Here is a 20,498-nt window from a genome sequence, read left to right as displayed (position 1 = left end):
TCTCCCCCCAGCCTCCGAAGCAGCTGCAGCTCCAGGGCTGACAGGCTGCAGCCACGCCGCTTGGCCCCGCCAGCCGGAGCAGGCTGCAGCCACGCCGCTCAGCCTGCCAGAGCGGCTCCGGCCAGGCCAGAGACATCCTCCCCTGGCCCGCCCCAGCTAAGGTGGGAAGGGATGGGATGGGGAGATTGTGGGGGTCCCGGGCTAGGGTCATGTGGGGGGTGGTCACAGGGGTTACTCCCCTGACCCCCAGCTTCTCTCCCCCCCAAATTTCCCCACCAGTTGCTGTCCCGGCCCGTCAGGGTAAGCAGCTGGTGCACCTGGACAGTTTGTTTACGTAGGTTTACTCCGTGCCTGCGGACACTTGAGGTAAACAAACTGTCTCTGCCCGCCAGCGGCTTATCCTGATGGCCCAGGAGCCAAAGTTTGTCGACCTCTGAATTATAAAAATTCCATTTTTACTTATCCATCCAGGGGGGAGGGGAGAAGGGGGGCGCGGGGGGTAGGCTTATAAATGAACCAGCTTACGATTGAATATATATGGTAGTTCTTTTTTGAACCCTGTTATAGTCTTGGTCTTCACAAACTGTAAATTGCTTTGACTGTGTGAACTGCTATTCAAGTATGTCATGCGATGAGAACTCATTTGTTTATCCTTACCCATAGCTGCTGTATCTAAACTATTAACATGATATATATAGGTAATTGTGAATGCTTGTATGATGGAGAGTTTTCAGGCTCATGTCACACAGAAGAGAAAATTCCTGTCACAACAGACTGAGTCTTCTCCTTCTAGTTTGTTGACTTTGATAATCTGAGGGCATTTGATGTACAAACCCTTTCACTGGTTTGCTGGTCAGCTGCACTGCTCTGGGGGGAGTTCATATGCACATTCTTCCCCAGGACTGCAAATAGGGTATTGACGAGTCAGGGAACAAGGCAAGCGGCAGCAGGCAAGCACGTGCACAGAAAAGATGGGAAAGTGAGTGTGCTCGAGGATGTTTGGTGCTGTAATTCTCTATAAGAGCCTTTTGAATAGTGCAGGGGAGCAGAAAAATCCTTAGAACTATAAAGGAGTTTTTACAAAACTATTTCAGACCACACTGTTTAAAAGGTGATCTGTCAGGGACTGGAAAAATACAAAGTGATGTAATTTAAAAAAACTGAAGTGGTCATTGTCCCTTTAAATGTTAATGGGATGTTTTATCTCCAAGTAAGCAAGCATAACATTAGGAAATTATGCAAAGTCATCTGAAATTGCTTTCCCACACCAAAGGTTCAAATAATCAAGACAGGATGTGGTGGAGCATTGTTTCTTCTTTCCAATTAATGAACATGAGAGGGAGCATATTGGCTGCCAGGCATCTTAAGGGAAGGGACCTGGGAGGGATTCAAGCTCCCTTCTGGGACATCGACATACCACAAGGATCAGAAATTCCATCTATCAGGAGGGTGGTTCTGAAGGGGCCATGCCCTCTGTCATGGGTAACTCTGGTTCACTCAGGGTGAAATATACCCCCTGTCCAAAGGGCTAGGTAAAGCACGTGGCCCTACTTTATGCTGTATTTTGAGGACGGAAGTAGTGCATCAGCCTTGCGCTGGCTCTGTGCATGTTCCCCCTGATATTCCTTTTATATGCTCCAGGGGACAGCTTCATGTATTGGAAGGAGGGAGTGTTGTTTTTACCTATATAGCCACCATTACTGTACTCTGGTTAAATTCCCCTTTGGTTTTCTCAAATATGGTTCTCTCTGCTATGTGTGGAGAAACTGTCTGTACCATTCCCCTCTATTCGACATTGGTGAGGCCTCATCTGGAGTACTGTGTCCAGTTTTGGGCCCCACACTTCAAGAAGGATGTGGATAAATTGGAGAGAGTCCAGCGAAGGGCAACAAAAATGATTAGGGGACTGGAACACATGAGTTATGAGGAGAGGCTGAGGGAGCTGGGATTGTTTAGCCTGCAGAAGAGAAGAATGAGGGGGGATTTGATAGCTGCTTTCAACTACCTGAAAGGGGGTTCCGAAGAGGATGGATCTAGACTGTTCTCAATGGTAGCAGATGACAGAACGAGGAGTAATGGTCTCAAGTTGCAGTGGGGGAGGTTTAGATTGGATATTAGGAAAAACTTTTTCACTAAGAGGGTGGTGAAACACTGGAATGCGTTACCTAGGGAGGTGGTAGAATCTCCTTCCTTAGAGGTTTTTAAGGTCAGGCTTGACAAAGCCCTGGCTGGGATGATTTAACTGGGAATTGGTCCTGCTTTGAGCAGGGGGTTGGACTAGATGACCTTCTGGGGTCCCTTCCAACCCTGATATTCTATGATTCTATGATTAACAAAACCAAATATGCATAACTTGGCTAACTGCCATGGTAGGGGACCATAACAGTCAATAACCAGTGTCTAGAACCTCTTTCAGAGACATTTTAATGAAGTATAAATAAATACACTGAAGGTTGTGAGCAATCAAGGAAGGAAAACCAACTTGACTTTTATATTATGAACTCATGTTTAACCTGATGTCTGTTATCAACATGATCTCTTTCAGCATTTTGTGTATCCACTTTAAGTTATGGCAAGCATAGCTACAAGATACAGGTACATGCTTTAATTATTTATATTTTTTAGTGTTGTCTTGTTTATAGATTACTGAGCCAAATTCACTCATCTATCTGTGTGCACACAGGACAGTTTTTTGTTTTTTTTTCTGTTCAAACAACTATATTGTACTTAAATGAAAAGGGTTCATGATAAATGCCACACAGACACCACCAACAAAGTCTGACAATTGTAATCCTAATACAGTTTGGAGCATCTTACCATATTATACCAGGCACTCACAATAAATTTCTCCTCCATCTCTCTTTGCGTCTTTGTTTTCTCATATTCTTTCTAGGGGAGAAAAAAAAAAAAAAGAAAAGAAAACAAAAAGACCATACATTTAAAGCTGTATGACAAGAATGGATAATATGTATTAGACAGACATTGCCTGAACCCAAAATGCCTGGATTCATAGATTCCAAGGCCAAAAGGGACCATTGTGATAATTTAGTCTGACCTCCTGTGTAACACAGGCCCGAGCACTTCCCCAAAACAATTCCTAGAGCATATCTAGCAAACATGGAAAAAATCTGGAAAACCTAGAACAGCCAAGAGAAAACATACGGATTGTTACCTCTAATGAATGAAACATTCGGTCCCGTTCCTGCAGTTGATTTTTCAGAGCCTGAATCTCAGGAGCTGTGCCCTGGTTTTGTTTAGGATCTAAAGTACGGATAACCTGCAAGATGCAAACACAACAGTTCATTTAAATAAATACCACAAAGTGATCTCACTAAATACATCTAGATAACATAAAAGGCACCAAGCGCCAAAGGATTATAACCATCCAAGATAGGTCTTAAGAAACATTAAAGTCTTTTAAAGTAGGTACTTGTAACTATGTGGGATGGTTTTAAGAAACTTAACACAACACAATGTGAGAAGAACACACTATTCTAAGATTCTGTATCCTTTCATCCAATCACATCCACCCTGCTAGGTCAGTCAGTGGTGGTGAACGTCCTGCCACTGCCTGACTTCACCATGTAGGGTGGTGTAAATTGAATCCTATTTAAGAGATGCCATAGCATCTGCTCTCTGCTGTCTCTTAAAGGACTCCATCAAAACAAAAAGCTCGAAGGCTTGATGTCTTGGACTCAAGAATATAGAGTCAGAGAGAACTAGTTCTTCTCCCGCTTCCAGTGTCACAGAGTGAGGGTGAAGGGTATCCGTCCCTGAAGCCATTCTCCTCAGTGCTAAGGGATACATGCAGGAAATATTTCCCTCAACTTTCCACCCTGCACTCAAAGACTCCCTCTCACTGGAAAGAAATGGTGGAAGGTGACCATGACTCAGGGACTTGGAGCACCATTTGTCAGTTTCTCCCGGTAGCTCTGCTGCAGCCATTAGCAGGAATCCGAGGGAAGTGCCAGGGAGATGAAGAATCCCCATTAAGTTTGATGGGTCGATATCTCCCTAGGTTCATATGTGGCACCTACCACAGTAGGATTTGAACACCTATAAAAATTGAACTAAAGCAAGAGAGAGAGTCCAACAAGTGGCCTAGATTTCGAATTCCATCCAAGAAAGTTGCTGGAAACTTTTTAACAGTAAACGTGTGTGTGTGCGCTAGCATGTACACAGCCACTTCACTTCCTCCTCCTGTCTTCTGCCTACTTCAGAACTTCACATAGGTAATGAGGATGAAGTGATGTCAGACACTGAAATGTCAAATAGAATATGCTGGAACAAAATCATCATTTAAGTTTTAATAAACCTCCTTTAATAGATGGTATTCATGCAAGAGTCCTGAAGGAAATTAACAATGAAGTGGCTGAGTTACTAAGATACTGTGTACTCAGTCATTAAATCTAGCCACTACACTGGGTATAATCACTGTATCCATTTTTTAAAAAGGCACTATGGAAGGATCATGGAAATATCAGTAAGTCACAAAAAGCATAAATTTGTTGAAAAATAATTAAAGCTAGTGTTACATAAAACTCTTGGATCAACATGCTATGAACAGGACAAATCAGCACAGCTTATGCAAAGTGAAAATCTTGCCCCTCTAACTTGTTAGAATGCTTTGAGAGAGTCAGTAACACAACGGATAAAGAAGAAGTGAAAAATATAATTTATTTGGACTTTCAAAAAGCCTTTGAGATCCTTTACAAGAGGCTATTAAGTCACAAAAGAGGAGAGGTAAACTTCTGTCATGGACTAGAAACTCACGGATGGGTTCTAAATTAATTCTTCTCACTTAGGAAAAAGACATAGGCATCATCATGAACAGCTCAGTGAAAACATCTGTCAGTGGATGCAAAAAAACTAACAAGATGTTAGGGTGTATTCAGAATAGGAAAGAAAATAATAGTGAAAATACCATACTGCCATTATAAAACTGCTGGCATACCCACACCTTCACAAGGGGTGATGGCCGAGAGATTAAAGTGCTCAGTTACAAACCCAAAGGTTGTGGGTTTGAGTTTCGCTTGATCTCACACTGAAGGGCCGCCTCCAATTCACCCAGCTGCAAAATGGGTACTTGATCTATAGGATTAGGAAAGTAAAAGGTCACAGCAGTCCCTTGTGTACTGTTGGCTATGGAAACTGACATGTCTATAAAACTGTATCAGCCTGATGAGCCATCTGTGGCTTGAGGAAGACTTTGATTTTTTTACGTCAGTTTTGGGCACCCCACCTTGAAAAGGATATAGCAAAATAGAAAAGGGGTAGAAAAGGGAAAAGAAGTGATTAGAAGCATGGAACAGCTTGCATATGTGGCTGTACTAAAAATCCTTCATTTGGAGAAGAGATAAATAAAAGGTGACACAATAAAGGGGTATATAAAAGAATAAATGGCATAGAGAATGGCAGTTGGGTGCTCCTATTTACCCTCTCAAATCAAGAAGGGGAGACCAAAGAAATTAAAACTGACAAATTATTTTTTGACACCGTGCATACATAATTAACCCATAGAACTCACTGAGACAAAGAGCTTAGTAGGATAAGCTATTTCTATGAATATCTCAGTTATAGCTGTCATAATAAACATTAAAAAGGGAAATTAACCCTTATGCTTCAGACATAAACCAACCCACTAACTGACTAGAGTTGGAAAGAACTTTCCAACTTTATGGAAGAACTATGGAAGAAATTTAAAGAACTTTATGGCAGGCGACCAGCTTGGCTTAACGGTGAAATCCTAGCGGATCTTAAACATAAAAAAGAAGCTGTCAAGAAGTGGAAGTTTGGACATATGACCAGGGAAGAGTATAAAAATATTGCTCGGGCAGGTAGGAATGAAATCAGGAGGGCCAAATCGCACCTGGAGCTGCAGCTAGCCAGAGATGTCAAGAGTAACAAGAAGGGTTTCTTCAGGTATGTTGGCAACAAGAAGAAAGCCAAGGAAAGTGTAGGCCCCTTAATGAATGAGGGAGGCAACCTAGTGACAGAGGATGTGGAAAAAGCTAATGTACTCAATGCTTTTTTTTGCCTCTGTCTTCACTAACAAGGTCAGCTCCCAGACTGCTGCGCTGGTCATCACAACATGGGGAATAGATGGCCAGCCCTCTGTTGGAGAAAGAGGTGGTTAGGGACTATTTAGAAAAGCTGGACGTGCACAAGTCCATGGGGCCGGACGAGTTGCATCCGAGAGTGCTAAAGGAATTGGCGGCTGTGATTGCAGAGCCATTGGCCATTATCTTTGAAAACTCGTGGCGAACGGGGGAAGTCTGGACTGGAAAAAGGCTAATGTAGTGCCAATCTTTAAAAAAGGGAAGAAGGAGGATCCTGTGAACTACAGGCCAGTCAGCCTCACCTCAGTCCCTGGAAAAATCATGGAGCAGGTCCTCAAAGAATCAATCCTGAAGCACTTACATGAGAGGAAAGTGATCAGGAACAGTCAGCATGGATTCACCAAGGGAAAGTCATGCCTGACTAATCTAATCGCCTTCTATGATGAGATTACTGGTTCTGTGGATGAAGGGAAAGCAGTGGATGTATTGTTTCTTGACTTTAGCAAAGCTTTTGACACAGTCTCCCACAGTATTCTTGTCAGCAAGTTAAAGAAGTATGGGCTGGATGAATGCACTACAAGGTGGGTAGAAAGTTGGCTAGATTGTCAGGCTCAACGGGTAGTGATCAATGGCTCCATGTCTAATTGGCAGCCGGTGTCAAGTGGAGTGCCCCAGGGGTCGGTCCTGGGGCCGGTTTTTTTCAATATCTTCATAAATGATCTGGAGGATGGTGTGGATTGCACTCTCAGCAAATTTGCGGATGATACTAAACTGGGAGGAGTGGTAGATACGCTGGAGGGCAGAGATAGGATACAGAGGGACCTAGACAAATTGGAGGATTGGGCCAAAAGAAATCTGATGAGGTTCAGTAAGGATAAGTGCAGGGTCCTGCACTTAGGACGGAAGAACCCAATGCACAGCTACAGACTAGCGACCAAATGGCTAGGCAGCAGTTCTGCAGAAAAGGACCTAGGGGTGACAGTGGACGAGAAGCTGGATATGAGTCAGCAATGTGCCCTTGTTGCCAAGAAGGCCAATGGCATTTTGGGATGTATAAGTAGGGGCATAGCGAGCAGATCGAGGGACGTGATCGTTCCCCTCTATTCGACATTGGTGAGGCCTCATCTGGAGTACTGTGTCCAGTTTTGGGCCCCACACTACAAGGATGTGGATAAATTGGAGAGAGTCCAGCGAAGGGCAACAAAAATAATTAAGGGGTCTGGAACACATGACTTATGAGGAGAGGCTGAGGGAACTGGGATTGTTTAGTCTGCAGAAGAGAAGAATGAGGGGGGATTTGATAGCTGCTTTCAACTACCTGAAAGGGGGTTCCAGAGAGGATGGTTCTAGACTATTCTCAGTGGTAGAAGAGGACAGGACAAGGAGTAATGGTCTCAAGTTGCAGTGGGGGAGGTTTAGGTTGGATATTAGGAAAAACTTTTTCACTAGGAGGGTGGTGAAACACTGGAATGCGTTACCTAGGGAGGTGGTGGAATCACCTTCCTTAGAGGTTTTTAAGGTCAGGCTTAACAAAGCCCTGGCTGGGATGATTTATTTGGGGATTGGTCCTGCTTTGAGCAGGGGGTTGGACTAGATGACCTCCTGAGGTCCCTTCCAACCCTGATATTCTATGATTCCCCATGAGGCAGGTTATCACAAAATTGTTACCTTACTAGGTGCCACCTGGTGCTGGTCACTGTCAAGGACAGAATACTGGACTGGGTGAACCACTGGTGTAAATGAATATGGTGCTTCCAATGGGGGGATTGGTGTTTGTATAAAAGACAGATAGGTGAACAGGGGCAGTGGGAAGTTGGTTTTCACAACCATGAATTTGAGGTAGAGGCTTCTGCAGGAAGAGAAACTTAATACTATGTAGCATATTGGTATCAAACTGAAAAGTACAACAAAACCCATTAATTAGCTTCCTTTCCTGTGGTGATTAACATTGTTAGATCTGTTTTATTTATTTTCATTACCACAGAGAGGGGGTGAGCAACATAAACCTCAGCTCAGAGCACCATGCACTTACACTCTTGGCCTTTTCCAAGTACTTTTTGTATCGTTCCTCCATTTGCTTCATTTCTTCCTCTTTTTTCCGTAAAGCTTCTTGTAATTCTTCAATTTTGAGTGCTTCATGTAGGGAGAAACGCATTTAAAAAAGTCATATTAAAAATACACACACTTTAATATTGTATGTTTAAATATAAATTAAACCCATAGCTAGCACTTATTTTTTCAGTAAAGGAGAGCACAAGTCAGGATAGCAAAATGTCCTACTAATTCAGCAGACAAAGTGGTTAAGTATTCAACAACTCAGAAACACATGTAGGGAGAAACAGTGTGTTCTACTCCACTGTATGCACCAGTTAAATAATTAACCTGTAGACAACGTTACTATTGGAGCATATGGAAAATTAAAGGGATAACTAGTGCCCTTCATTAATGTCACTATTGGCCAACTCACTGTTAATTCATAAAAGTGAGGGTTAGCAATGCAGTACACGTTCCAAAACATTGTGACAGTATAATTCACCTAAGGCAAATATAAGTTAAAGAAATCTATAGGAGAAAAAACTCCTGTACATATTCCCCCAAAGGTAACACTGAAGAATTTCACCAAAAATGTGACATAAAAGTAACAAATTATTTTTAACATTTTATAAATAAGTTTTATGGACCAGCAGGACAGTTTCATTGTACAGACACTTGAATGGGTTGATTTATGAGGATATCTAGCCAACAGCATCCGTATAGATTATCGTTCGTCCAAGGACTTGTCTGAAGAGACTGATTTTGTCATCCCTGATCAAATGGTGCATGACAAAAGTGTTTGGTTCTTGGAGAATCTCAGATCAGGCATAACTCCTGATAATCTGTTTTGCAATAGCACTTTGTTGTGGCACTCACTCCCATTTATCTTACTTGCAACATCCTCTCCTGGCCTGACACTGAGAATGTGACCGGGAAAAGTAAGATCTACTTTACTGATCATTACTAGAGTCAGAAAGGGATAGTCAGAAAGGTTATATTATCTATTCTAAAAATTTTGCTTCTTACTCTACCCTACAATCCTAGATATTTTCAGTTGTTTCCACTCATGACTGTTAAAAGAACCCAAAAAATTTAATTACAGACACAGTTTTTACTGTGACGCTTCAGAGTAGGATAACTCTTGAAGTACAAAAACTTTAGAAGGTTCCATAAATGGCATTTAGGCCTATCCAAATAAAAGCTTAGGCCAAGATTTTCAAAAGCTGCTAGTGCTTTTGGGTGTTCAATTTGAGACACCTTTATGAAAAAATTCCAAGTACCTGCCCTCTAAAAATCAGGCCCCTTTAAGGTGTCAGATACTTTAATATTGAGGTTCAGCGAGTGGGGAAGTTGCTGAATCCCCATATTCTTTATTTCCAGACATTTTATCATTTTTAAGGTGTGGAATTTTTGTGAAGTGTAATATTATTTTGTGCGGTTATTGGACTCCACTGAAAAACATTTTCAACTTTAACTCTTTTTGAGCTAAGTTTTTCTCTTGTATGAATAGACCAAAATTTGTAATATTGAACAGCTCCCAGATTGGCTTTTACTCTAGAAAAATCAGAGAAAACTGTTGCTGAAATGGCAGCTTGGCTTTTCTCGGTGAGTTTTCTAATGGAGGAAAACTCACAACTGTTGTTATATCTTGGTTCCAAATCTTCAATAATGTGCATGATGGAGAGGGAGGGAAGGGGCAGCCATTTAAAAATGTCACTTCCTCCTTCAACCCTTTACTGTCATCTGCCACTCACTCCCACTGCCTATTTTCCCTCCCATCCCCACAGATACATAAGTGTGCCCATCCCCTATCAATGTGCCCGCGCTCAGACACAGTGGGCATAAGGATTATGTGGGCTGACATCTTACAAAGGCCTGACTAGTCAATACCACATCTTTGAATTATCAGAGTCCCCCAGCCATATGTCTTATATTATAGAAGATAAAAAACTAAGGAATGTGTCCCAGTCAAACTAATGCAGAACAAAATAGTATGTAGATCTTACAGGATCCTTTCATGAATAAAGCCTGTCTGGCACCTTCAGATAGATGCTGGCGTTGTTGTTTGAAAGATGATGGGGCACTTATTTTTTTCCAACCTATTCAATGTACTGGCGGCACACAATTGCCTTTTTTCTAAAAGCAATACACCATTTAGAGTCCTTTTCAATTGGGCCTTGGTGTATGGCTGTGAAATCCCAAACTGGCCTACTTGTCCAAAGCCACATTCTCATTGACCAACCAGCGTCCAAAGATTTACTCTAATGATTTTTCTGAACCTCCAACTCTGTCAGCACCATTCCAGTCTACTATCTGAACACATGTTGACGCAACATGTAGTACGTATCAGCATATTGTGGGAGAGCTAATAAGCATGGAGGGATTTTTAACGTAACAGATACCAGGGATATGAGCCTATCTCAGATAACAGCAATTTTGGATAACTGAGGTTATGACGACCAGTAAAGAACTGTATTAACTTGACATTCCTCTGGGCATCAAGATTTTAGTAAAGTGACCTCTGCTTCCTCTCTATAAACATTAGCAATATCTTTAGGGTCAGTAAATCTTGATAGTCTCCTCTGCAAGAATTAATATCTGCTTACCATTGTCAGACTTCCCTATAATTCTGTATCAATAAAACACTTAAAAATTTACAATCCATTTTTTTACAACGTTTTACAGTTCCCTGTTAATTAAAGACCCTCCGAACATACAAGCTTTTTAATGTAAAGACTGTGTTCTAATGGAGGAAAACTCACAACTGTTGTTATATCTTGGTTCCAAATCTTCAATAATAGCTCGTTTCCTCTGTATTTCATTGTTAGCCTCATGCAGCTTCTCCCTGTTACAAATTGTGAAAAGATACATTATTGTTCCAACACTCTTCTCCATCTCAAATGAAAATTAAGCAATAAAAAAAATTCCAGGTTCTACAATTCTAGGAAATTATAACAAAGCTGACTTTTGGCTGCGAGGCACTAGGGCATGGTGAGTGATGATTTAACTGGGAATTGGTCCTGCTTTGAGCAGGGGGTTGGACTAGATGACCTTCTGGGGTCCCTTCCAACCCTGATATTCTATGATTCTATGATTCTATGAATGAACAAAGAATGGAACTGTTTAAAAAACAGAAGAAAAAACATTACTGTATATGCACAGTTGTAACATCAGAAAGCTCCATTCTGAGTCCAAAATTCTACAATTACTTTATAGTTTACAATAACCTGTACAAAGCCTGCTTGAAATACATGATTTTGACAGCTATGATATTATTAAAGACTGGCTAACCCCCCACAATGCTCCAAAAAGAGACTATACACTTCTTGTAAGCCAGTAGGTCATTAAGTGAGGAGGTTACTTACCTGTAACTGGAGGTTCTTCAAGATGTGGGGTCCCTATTTGTATTCCATAAGTGGGTGGCATGCACACCACGCACCGGAGTCCGGATGTATTTCTAGCAGTGTCCATTGACCCACACGTGTTTGCAGCCAAAGGTATAAGAGACGCAGATCACACATCCCCTTTTCAGCACCCCCTCTTACGGCTGTGCAGTCCAGTCCGCAGCAGAGGGAACGGACGGCAGGTATTGGAATACAGACAGGGACCACATATCTTGAAGAACCTCCAGGTACAGGTAAGTAACCTCCTCCTCTTCTTCTTCTTCTTCGAGCGATGGTCCCTACACTTATTCCATATGTGGGTGAGTAGCAAGCAGCAATCAGTGTGGAGGTGGGTGAGAGGATGCAATGGGAAGTGCAGTCTGCAGTACGGCTTGGCCCGTAGCAGTGTCCGTAGCCGCTGCTTGTGCAATGGCGTAGTACGACGTGAACGAGTGGACAGAGCACCAGGTTGCTGCACGACAGATGTCTTGCCACAAGACGTTCGCACGGCAGGCCAATGTGGCTGCTTGTGCTCATGTACAGTGTCTGTGACTCCATCAGGTGGTGGTATGTTGGATCATACCTAGGATTCGTGGATGCACCTGAAGACCCATTTGATTCATTGGGAGGAGAGGGCTTGGCCCTTGGATCGGTCGGCAACGTCCACAAATAGTTTTGGCAATGAGCGAAAGGAGTAAGTCCTGTGGAGATAGAATGCCACTTACACGGCAGATGTCGAGGGAATGCAGGACCCTGTCCGCGTGGGAGGCATGTGGTTTGGGGCAGAAAACAGGTAGGTGGATGCACTGATTTAGTGGAGTATGCTCTGTCTATCCTTGAGCCCCATCCAAAAATCAAATTGGGGTGCCGGCACTGATCCTGTATGAGGAGATCCCGGAGTGTTTGGAGGCAGAGTGGTGTGTGGATGGAGAGTCTGAGGAGATCCATGAACCAAAACTGATGGGGCCAGAATAGGGTGACGAGTATTACAGTAGTTCGGTTCCAGTGGATCTTGCGTAACACTTGTGGGAGGAGGAGAATGGGGGGAAAGGCATAGCGGAGGTTGCCTGTCCAGGGGAGGAGAAGAGCGTCGCCCTGCGAGTCCTCTCCCATGGCCCCCCGGCACAATAAAGGGACAGCTTTAAGTTCTCACAAGTGGAAAAGAGGTCCCACCACAGGGTACCCCATTTGTGGAAGTAGTATCTGAGTGTGGCATTATGTAACTCCCACTTGTGGGTTGAAAGAGAGAGAGCCCTGTGTGAAGGAACAGGGGTTGTGACTCGGGCCACACAGTGGTAAGAAGGAACTGAAGACACATTGGCCCGCACACCCTATTATATCCTTGGCTGAGAACACAAGGGGATGCCCTACGCACGTGCGTGTCAACAGATACTGCTAGAAACATTTCTGGATTCAGGCACATGGTGTGCATGCGCATATACGTATGGAATACATGTAGGGACCACCACTTGAAGAACAACTTTAGGTAACAACTGCAGTTCAGAAAAGTGTAAAATTAAGACAAGTGTGTAAATGGTAAAACAAAATGATCAAATTTTTAAGATATTATCTTTTATTCTGTTTGTCGTGTTGTAACCCTGTTGGTTCCAGGATATGGGAGAGACAAGGTAGGTGAGGGTAATATCTTTTATTGGACCAACTTGTGCTTGTGGAAGGTACAAGTTTTTGAGCTACACAGAGCTCTTCTTCTGCTCTGGGGAAGGAAGCAGAGTATCTGAGCTAAATAGAAGTTGAGACAGATTGTTAAAGCAGAAGGGGTAATGCATTTTGGAGGTGCTCACTTGAAATGAAGTAGGCAACTGGGAGTTAGATCAGTTATGCATGAAGGGTAGCAGGCAGTGTGGTGTGTTACAGATTGTTGTAATGACCCATAAAATCACTGTCCCTGTTAAATTCATGGTTTTTGGTGTTCAGCCGAGTTATGATTTTAAGTTCCCAGGCTCAACTTTTGGAGGTGCTGTGCAGGTTTCCTTTGAGGACAAGTACTGAAAGATCAGATACGGAGTGATCACTTTGTGAAAAGTGTACACCCACAGGTATTAGGGTGTTTTTGTTTATCGTTTTTCCTGCGTGAGTACACTGAAGAGTGTAGTCGACATCTGGTTTCACCCACGTACTTACTGAGTATTTGATGCACTGGATGAGGTACACCATCTGTTCTGATAAGCACGTGTAGGATCCATGAATCTTGAAAGCTATGTTATGGTGGGTATGATATCTCTCCTGCTGTGTGTCTGCAAGTTTTGCATCTGTTTTTCTGGCAGGGTCTGGTGCCACTGTTAGTTGGTGTGTCCTGCTCTGTGGGGAGCTGCTTCTGATGATGAGCTTGGCAAGGCTGGGGGTTGTTTGAAGGCCAGAAGAGGGGATTCAGGAAAGATTTCTTTCAAGATGTGGTCCCTATCAAACATGGGTTGTAAGTGTTTGATGATATCCCGTACGGGTTCCAGTGTGGCGTGGTAGGTGACAACTAGGAATGTGCAGTCAATATGTTTTTTTTCTGTAATAAAACAGGTTCTCTTGGGGTATTTGGTTGGCCCATTCTCTTCTGTGATCTACTTCTCTGGTGGAGTGTATTTGTTTAGTGAAGGCAGTTTATAGTGTATTTAGGTGTGTAGCTCAGACTCTCTCTTCAAAGTCTGTGGTATATGAATGCCTGGCTGCAGATAACAGATTTTTTGGTATGTCTGGGTGGTTGCTGGATCTGTGGAGGTAAGCATGGTGATCAGCGAATTTCTTGTATATAGTCATTTGTAGGGTTCCACTGTTTAAACTAATTGTAGTGTCCAGAAAGTCAAGGGAGTGTTCTAGAGATAGTTTGATGGTTGGGTGGCGGGTGTTGAAGTTGTGGTGGAAATATATGAGGGAGTTTAGGACTTCTGTCCAGATGATGGAAATATCATCTACATATAGCAGGTATATCATTGGTTTCATGGTACACTTTTCTAGAAATTCTTCCTTGAAGTGGCCCACAAAGAGGGTGGCATATTAGGAAGCCATTCTAGTACACATGGCTGTTCCCATGGTTTGGTCAAGGTGTTCATTGTTAAATGTGGAATTGTTGCAGGTGAGGATGACATGGATGAGTGTTGTGATGTGTTTTGGGTGGATTTCCAAGCACTGTCTATTATCTTATTTGTATTTGAGTTATGGCAGCGATGCTGTCATGGCGAGGGATGTTGGTGTATAGGGAGGTGACATCCATGGTGTTCAGGTGGAGGTTGTTAACGTGGAGTTTCTGGAGGCTAAGTTCCCTCTAAGCTGTACGGCCTTGCAGAGGACTATTAAGTGCCACGCAGGTGCTCAAGGCTATGGCGGGGAGAGATGTCTCTCCCCCAGCCCCGGACATGCCGTGGCCAGAGGAGAGGCACTCCTCCCATGACCCAACCCAGCCCAGCACTGAACCTGCGGCAGCCAGGTGAGAGGCGTCCCTCCCCTGGCCTCAACCCAGCCCCAGCTGGGACCTGCCGCAGCTGGGGAAGAGGCACCCCTCCCTCCTCCCTCAACCCAGCCCCAGCTGGGACCTGCCGCAGCTGGGGAAGAGGCACCTCTCCCCTGGCCCCAACTGAGCCCGCCCCGGACCTGCCGCGGCCGGGGGAGAGGCACCTCTCCCCTGGCCCCAGATCCGGAGCTGCTGCAGTGGGTAGAAGCACCTCTCCCCTCCAGCCCAGGTGCTGCTGTGGGGAGAGAGAGCTAGAGGGAAGTCCTCTCTCCACACTGTAGCCCCAGGGCAGCCTGCACCCCAAATCCGTCATCTCCAGCCCTACCCCAGAGCCCACAGCCTCAGGCGGAGCCCTAACCCCCACCCCCACCCCAACACTCTGCCCCAGCCCTGAGCCCCCTCCCACACTCCAAACCCCTCAGTCCTACCCCCACCCCATGAATTTTGTTATCTGTACCAATATGGAGGTGATGTTTTAAACATCACCTCCATATTGGTGCATATAACAGAATTCACGCCACACATGCATGGGAAAAATTAGAGGGAACACAGTCTGGAGGATGTTGTTAGTATCTTGGAGGAAGCTAGCCCTTTGTGTGGTGAGTGGTTTAAGGAAGGTTTCTGAGTCCTGATATTCTTTCCATAAGATTGCCATGGCCAGATACGATGGGTCTAATTGGGTTCCCTTGTTTGTGTATCTTTGGAAGCACGCAGAAGGTCCCTGGGGGTGGTTCGTGGTGGATGATGTTGTAGAGTTTTCCTTCGAGTTGCTTGGGAAAGGATTTGATGGTATCTTTAAACTCCTGGGTGAATTGTGATGTGTGGTCTTCTTTCAGCTCCCAGACTACTGCACTGGGCAGCACAGCATGGGGAGGAGGTGACCAGCCCTCTGTGGAGAAAGAAGTGGTTCGGGACTATTTAGAAAAGCTGGACGTGCACAAGTCCATGGGGCCGGATGCGTTGCATCCGAGAGTGCTAAAGGAGTTGGTGGATGTGATTGCAGAGTCTTTGGCCATTATCTTTGAAAACTCATGGCGATCGGGGGAGGTCCCGGACGACTGGAAAAAGGCTAACGTAGTGCCCATCTTTAAAAAAGGGAAGGAGGAGGATCCTGGGAACTACAGGCCAGTCAGCCTCACCTCAGTCCCCGGAAAAATCATGGAGCACGTCCTCAAGGAATCAATCCTGAAACACTTACATGAGAGAAAAGTGATCAGGAACAGCCAGCATGGATTCACCAAGGGAAGGTCATGCCTGACTAATCTAATCGCCTTCTATGACGAGATTGCTGGTTCTGTGGATGAAGGGAAAGCAGTGGACGTGTTGTTCCTTGACTTTAGCAAAGCTTTTGACACTGTCTCCCACAGTATTCTTGCCAGCAAGTTAAAGAAGTATGGGCTGGATGAATGGACTATAAGGTGGATAGAAAGCTGGCTAGATTGTTGGGCTCAACTGGTATTGATCAATGTCTCCATGTCTAGTTGGCAGCCGGTGTCAAATGGAGTGCCCCAAGGGTCAGTCCTGGGGCTGGTTTTGTTCAATACCTGCACTAATGATCTGGAGGATGGTGTGGATTGCACCCTCAGCAAGTTTGCAGATGACACTAAACTGGGAGGAGAGGTAGATACGCTGGAGGGTAGGGATAGGATACAGAGGGACCTAGACAAATTGGAGGATTGGGCCAAAAGAAATCTGATGAGGTTCAACAAGAACAAGTGCAGAGTCCTTCACTTAGGACAGAAGAATCCAATGCACCACTACAGACTAGCGACCAAATGGCTAGGCAGGAGTTCTGCAGAAAAGGACCTAGGGGTTACAGTGGACGAGAAGCTGGATATGAGTCAACAGTGTGCCCTTGTTGCCAAGAAGGCCAATGGCATTTTGGGATGTATAAGTAGGGGCATAGCGAGCAGATCGAGGGACGTGATCGTTCCCCTCTATTCGACACTGGTGAGGCCTCATCTGGAGTACTGTGTCCAGTTTTGGGCCCCACACTACAAGAAGGATGTGGATAAATTGGAGAGAGTCCAGCGAAGGGCAACAAAAATGGTTAGGGGACTGGAACACATGAGTTATGAGGAGAGGCTGAGGGAACTGGGGATGTTTAGTCTACAGAAGAGAAGAATGAGGGGGAATTTGATAGCTGCTTTCAACTACCTGAAAGGGGGTTCCAAAGAGGATGGATCTAGACTGTTCTCAGTGGTAGCAGATGACAGAACAAAGAGTAATTGTCTCAAGTTGCAGTGGGGGAGATTTAGGTTGGATATTAGGAAAAACTTTTTCACTAGGAGGGTGGTGAAACACTGGAATGCGTTACCTTAGGAGGTGCTGGAATCACCTTCCTTAGAAGTTTTTAAGGTCAGGCTTGACAAAGCCCTGGCTGGGATGATTTAATTGGGGATCGGTACTGCTTTGAGCAGGGGGCTGGACTAGATGACCTCCTGAGGTCCCTTCCAACCCTGATATTCTATGATAGGTTGTGTCAGAGAGTTGTCTGTGTTGATGCCATCATTACAATTAAGAACTACGACAGCACCTGCTTTGTCTGAAGGTTTGATCTGGTGGCTGATTTCAGGGACTGTATAACTATCCTCTTGGCGGTAGAGACTGTGGTGGTTATAATGCTTGTTGAGGATTTCAGAGTCTGTTTTTTTCCTGAAGTAATCAATGTAATGATCCAGTGTGTGGTTTCATCCAGGGGGCAGGGGGAGAGTGTTCAGTCAGATTATTCTTTTTTCTTATGACTGTTAGTGGGGCAGTGGGCGATGTCCTTGTTGTGAAAAAATTCCTTGAGGTGGAGTCGGTGGAAGAATTCTTCTAGTTCTCCACATGTTAGTAGAGTATCAGGTTCTGTGGTGGGACAGAAGATCAGTACCTTGCAGAGTACAGATACTTCAGTTCTGTTTAGGAGTAGTCTTGATAGGTTGATGATGTTGGGGTGTCATGTGGTGTCCCCATACAACAGAATCATAGGACTGGAAGGGACCATGGGACGGAGGAGGGATAGCTCAGTGGTTTGAGCATTGGCCTGCTAATCCCAGGGTTGTCAGTTCAATCCTTGAGGGGTCCATTTAGGGATCTGGGGGAAAAATTGGGGATTGGTCCTGCTTTGAGCAGGGGGTTGGACTAGATGACCTCCTGAGGTCCCTTCCAACCCTGATATTCTATGATTCTATGACCTCAAGAGGTCCAGTTCCCTGCACTCATGGCAGGACTAAGTATTATCTAGACCACTCCTCACAGGTATTTGTCTAACCTGCTCTTTAAAATCTCCAATGATGGAGATTTGTCCTCCCTAGGCAATTTATTCCAGTGCTTAACCACCCTGACAGTTAGGAAGTTTTTCCTAACATCCAACCTAAACCTCCCTTCCTGCAATTTAAGCCCATTGCTTTTTGTCCTGTGATGGGTAATAGTGTCTTAGTTTCTCCGAGAGGTGGTGTTCTGTTGGTCGTGGAGCTGACGTAGTTGGTTCCACTTTCTGTTTTTGTGTTGGATGTCTGTCATCAGGTTTTTTGATGGTTATTTTGGGTTTCCTGCATGATCTCTAGATAGATCAAAGGCAACCAGCACACCACCTTCAAAAGGCGAGCCTGGAAATTAAAATTTATAATTCTGCTAGACACCAAAAACCATGATCTTACATGAACATTGGTTTATGACTCATTACAGCAATTTATAACACAGCACTCTGCCTGTTACCCTTAACTGCCCACTTCAAACCCTTTATGAATAACAATCTGACCCCCAGCTGCCTACTTCATTTAAAGTGACTACTTCCAAATGCATTACCCCTTCTGCTTAATCTGTCCCAGCCTGTATTTAGCCCGGACACTCTTCTTCTTTCCCCAGACATAAAGAAGAGAACTGTGCTCAAAAGCTTGTACCTTCCACTAACACAAGTTGGTCCAATAAAAGCTATTACCTCACCTACCTTATTTTTTATTATCTTTTATAATGCAGTGGCTCTGAACCTTTCCAGACTACCGTACCCCTTTCAGGAGTCTGATTTGTCTTGTGTGCCCCTAAGTTTCACCTCACTTAAAGGTTACAAAATCAGACATAAAAATACAAAAGTGTCACAGTAAAATAGCTGACTTTCTCATTTTTACCATATAATTATAAAATAAATCAATTGGAATATATATATTGTACTTACATTTCAGTGTATAGTACATAGAGCAGTATAAACAAGTCATTGTCTGTATGAAATCTTAGTTTGTACTGACTTTGCTAGTTCTTTTTATGTTGTCTGTTGTAAAACTAGACAAATAACTAGATGAGTTGATGAACCCCTTGGAAGACCTCTGCATACCCATGGTTGAGAACCACTGCTATAACGTATACTTAAAAATGGACAAGTAAATACTGTTTATATTAAAGTGCTTTCTTCAGGACACCATGAACTATTCCTCTTGATTTAAGCTTTACAAAATTTTTAATCAAATTTTCTAACACCATAAAATGATTATTCTTCCTTAATTATTTTTCTTTGGCAAAGTCTTTCTCTACAAGATGTAAATAATACTTGAATAATGGCTTCCTTAGGTATATTTGACTGTCTACACTTCTGTTGCTTACATATCTTCCAGATCATTAATGAGTGGCTACCTTCCTGCTATTGCTACTGGCTAAGCATTCTCCAATGTACAGAAAGTCAGTATTTTTATTTCATAATACAAAAACAATACAGGAAAGTTTTATTACTTACAGATGTTCTTCGAGCTTCTTTTTCAGAAGAATTGACTAAAATAGAAAGTTAAGTGTGTTAATTATTTAAAAAATTGTGGAAATTTAGATTATATCAGTTATGGTGAAAAACATAATTTTATATTTATACCAAAGCTGCCATATTTTCATTTCATTCTGTTTATAGCAAACATTTACAGCAGTTCTCTATGGTACTGTAGTAATTATCCTTCCCTTGACAGTTATATGATCACATGGAAGTTAGGATGCTTTACAACCATTTCTCTGAAATTGGAGCAATACTGAATAGATCAATTTATTAAAAAAAAAATTCTGTTTCATTTGTTTTCTTTTCTCCATGCTCTGGTATGTTTGCAGGGTAATACAAACTTCTTTATCTGAAACTAAAAGACAGCGCAGCAAGCTTTCCTGAAGAGTTGCACTACTAAAGCATTAAAGAAACATCACTTTTAAAATAAATCGGTCTAAAACCCTGGTTCCACCAAAATCAATGGAAGTTTCACCACTGACTTCAGTAGGGACAGGAGTTCAGCCTCAACTTTTTTCTTTACATTTTTTTCCCCTGTTCTTTGTTCTCATGTCTTTACTGTTTGACTACAGATGCACAAATACCTTACACCTGTGGTGTCCTAAGCTGTACCTTGTGGTTAAGTCACAGCTGGATAAACATTTTTTTTAAAAAAAGCTTCAAAATAATTTTTCATTTGTGACAAAATGTAACTTTACATATTTAAGCATCTCATTTTTTATCAAAACCATAAATGCCTAAAAACATAATAGTGTTAATGAAACAGAAAGCCATACTCACAATAGCCTTGAGCAGAAACCCATGCCAAGAGACAGAGAGAACAT

General features: G+C 43.3%; 1 protein-coding gene across 12 annotated transcripts in view; it reads right to left on the bottom strand.

Annotated features, from left to right (window-relative positions):
- HOOK3 (hook microtubule tethering protein 3) overlaps positions 1–20,498 on the bottom strand; it is a 143,161-nt gene that overhangs the window by 18,421 nt on the left and 104,242 nt on the right. For 10 of the 12 annotated variants that reach the window (XM_073345890.1, XM_073345889.1, XM_073345888.1 and 7 more), the window contains 5 exons: positions 19,648–19,682; positions 10,856–10,938; positions 8,092–8,192; positions 3,173–3,277; positions 2,818–2,889 (listed from right to left, as the gene is read on the bottom strand). In XM_073345890.1, the coding sequence (XP_073201991.1) occupies positions 2,818–2,889; positions 3,173–3,277; positions 8,092–8,192; positions 10,856–10,938; positions 19,648–19,682 (396 nt within the window). Of the gene's footprint in view, positions 1–2,817; positions 2,890–3,172; positions 3,278–4,958; positions 5,092–8,091; positions 8,193–10,855; positions 10,939–19,647; positions 19,683–20,498 lie in introns of those variants that run through there. The other 2 variants (XM_073345891.1, XM_073345899.1) reach the window with 2 other exon arrangements.

Source organism: Lepidochelys kempii, chromosome 5 (genome assembly GCF_965140285.1).
Source record: "Lepidochelys kempii isolate rLepKem1 chromosome 5, rLepKem1.hap1, whole genome shotgun sequence".
NCBI lineage: Eukaryota > Metazoa > Chordata > Testudines > Cheloniidae > Lepidochelys > Lepidochelys kempii.
Note: the sequence above shows the minus strand (reverse complement) of the source record. Positions and strands in the feature narration are given on the sequence as shown.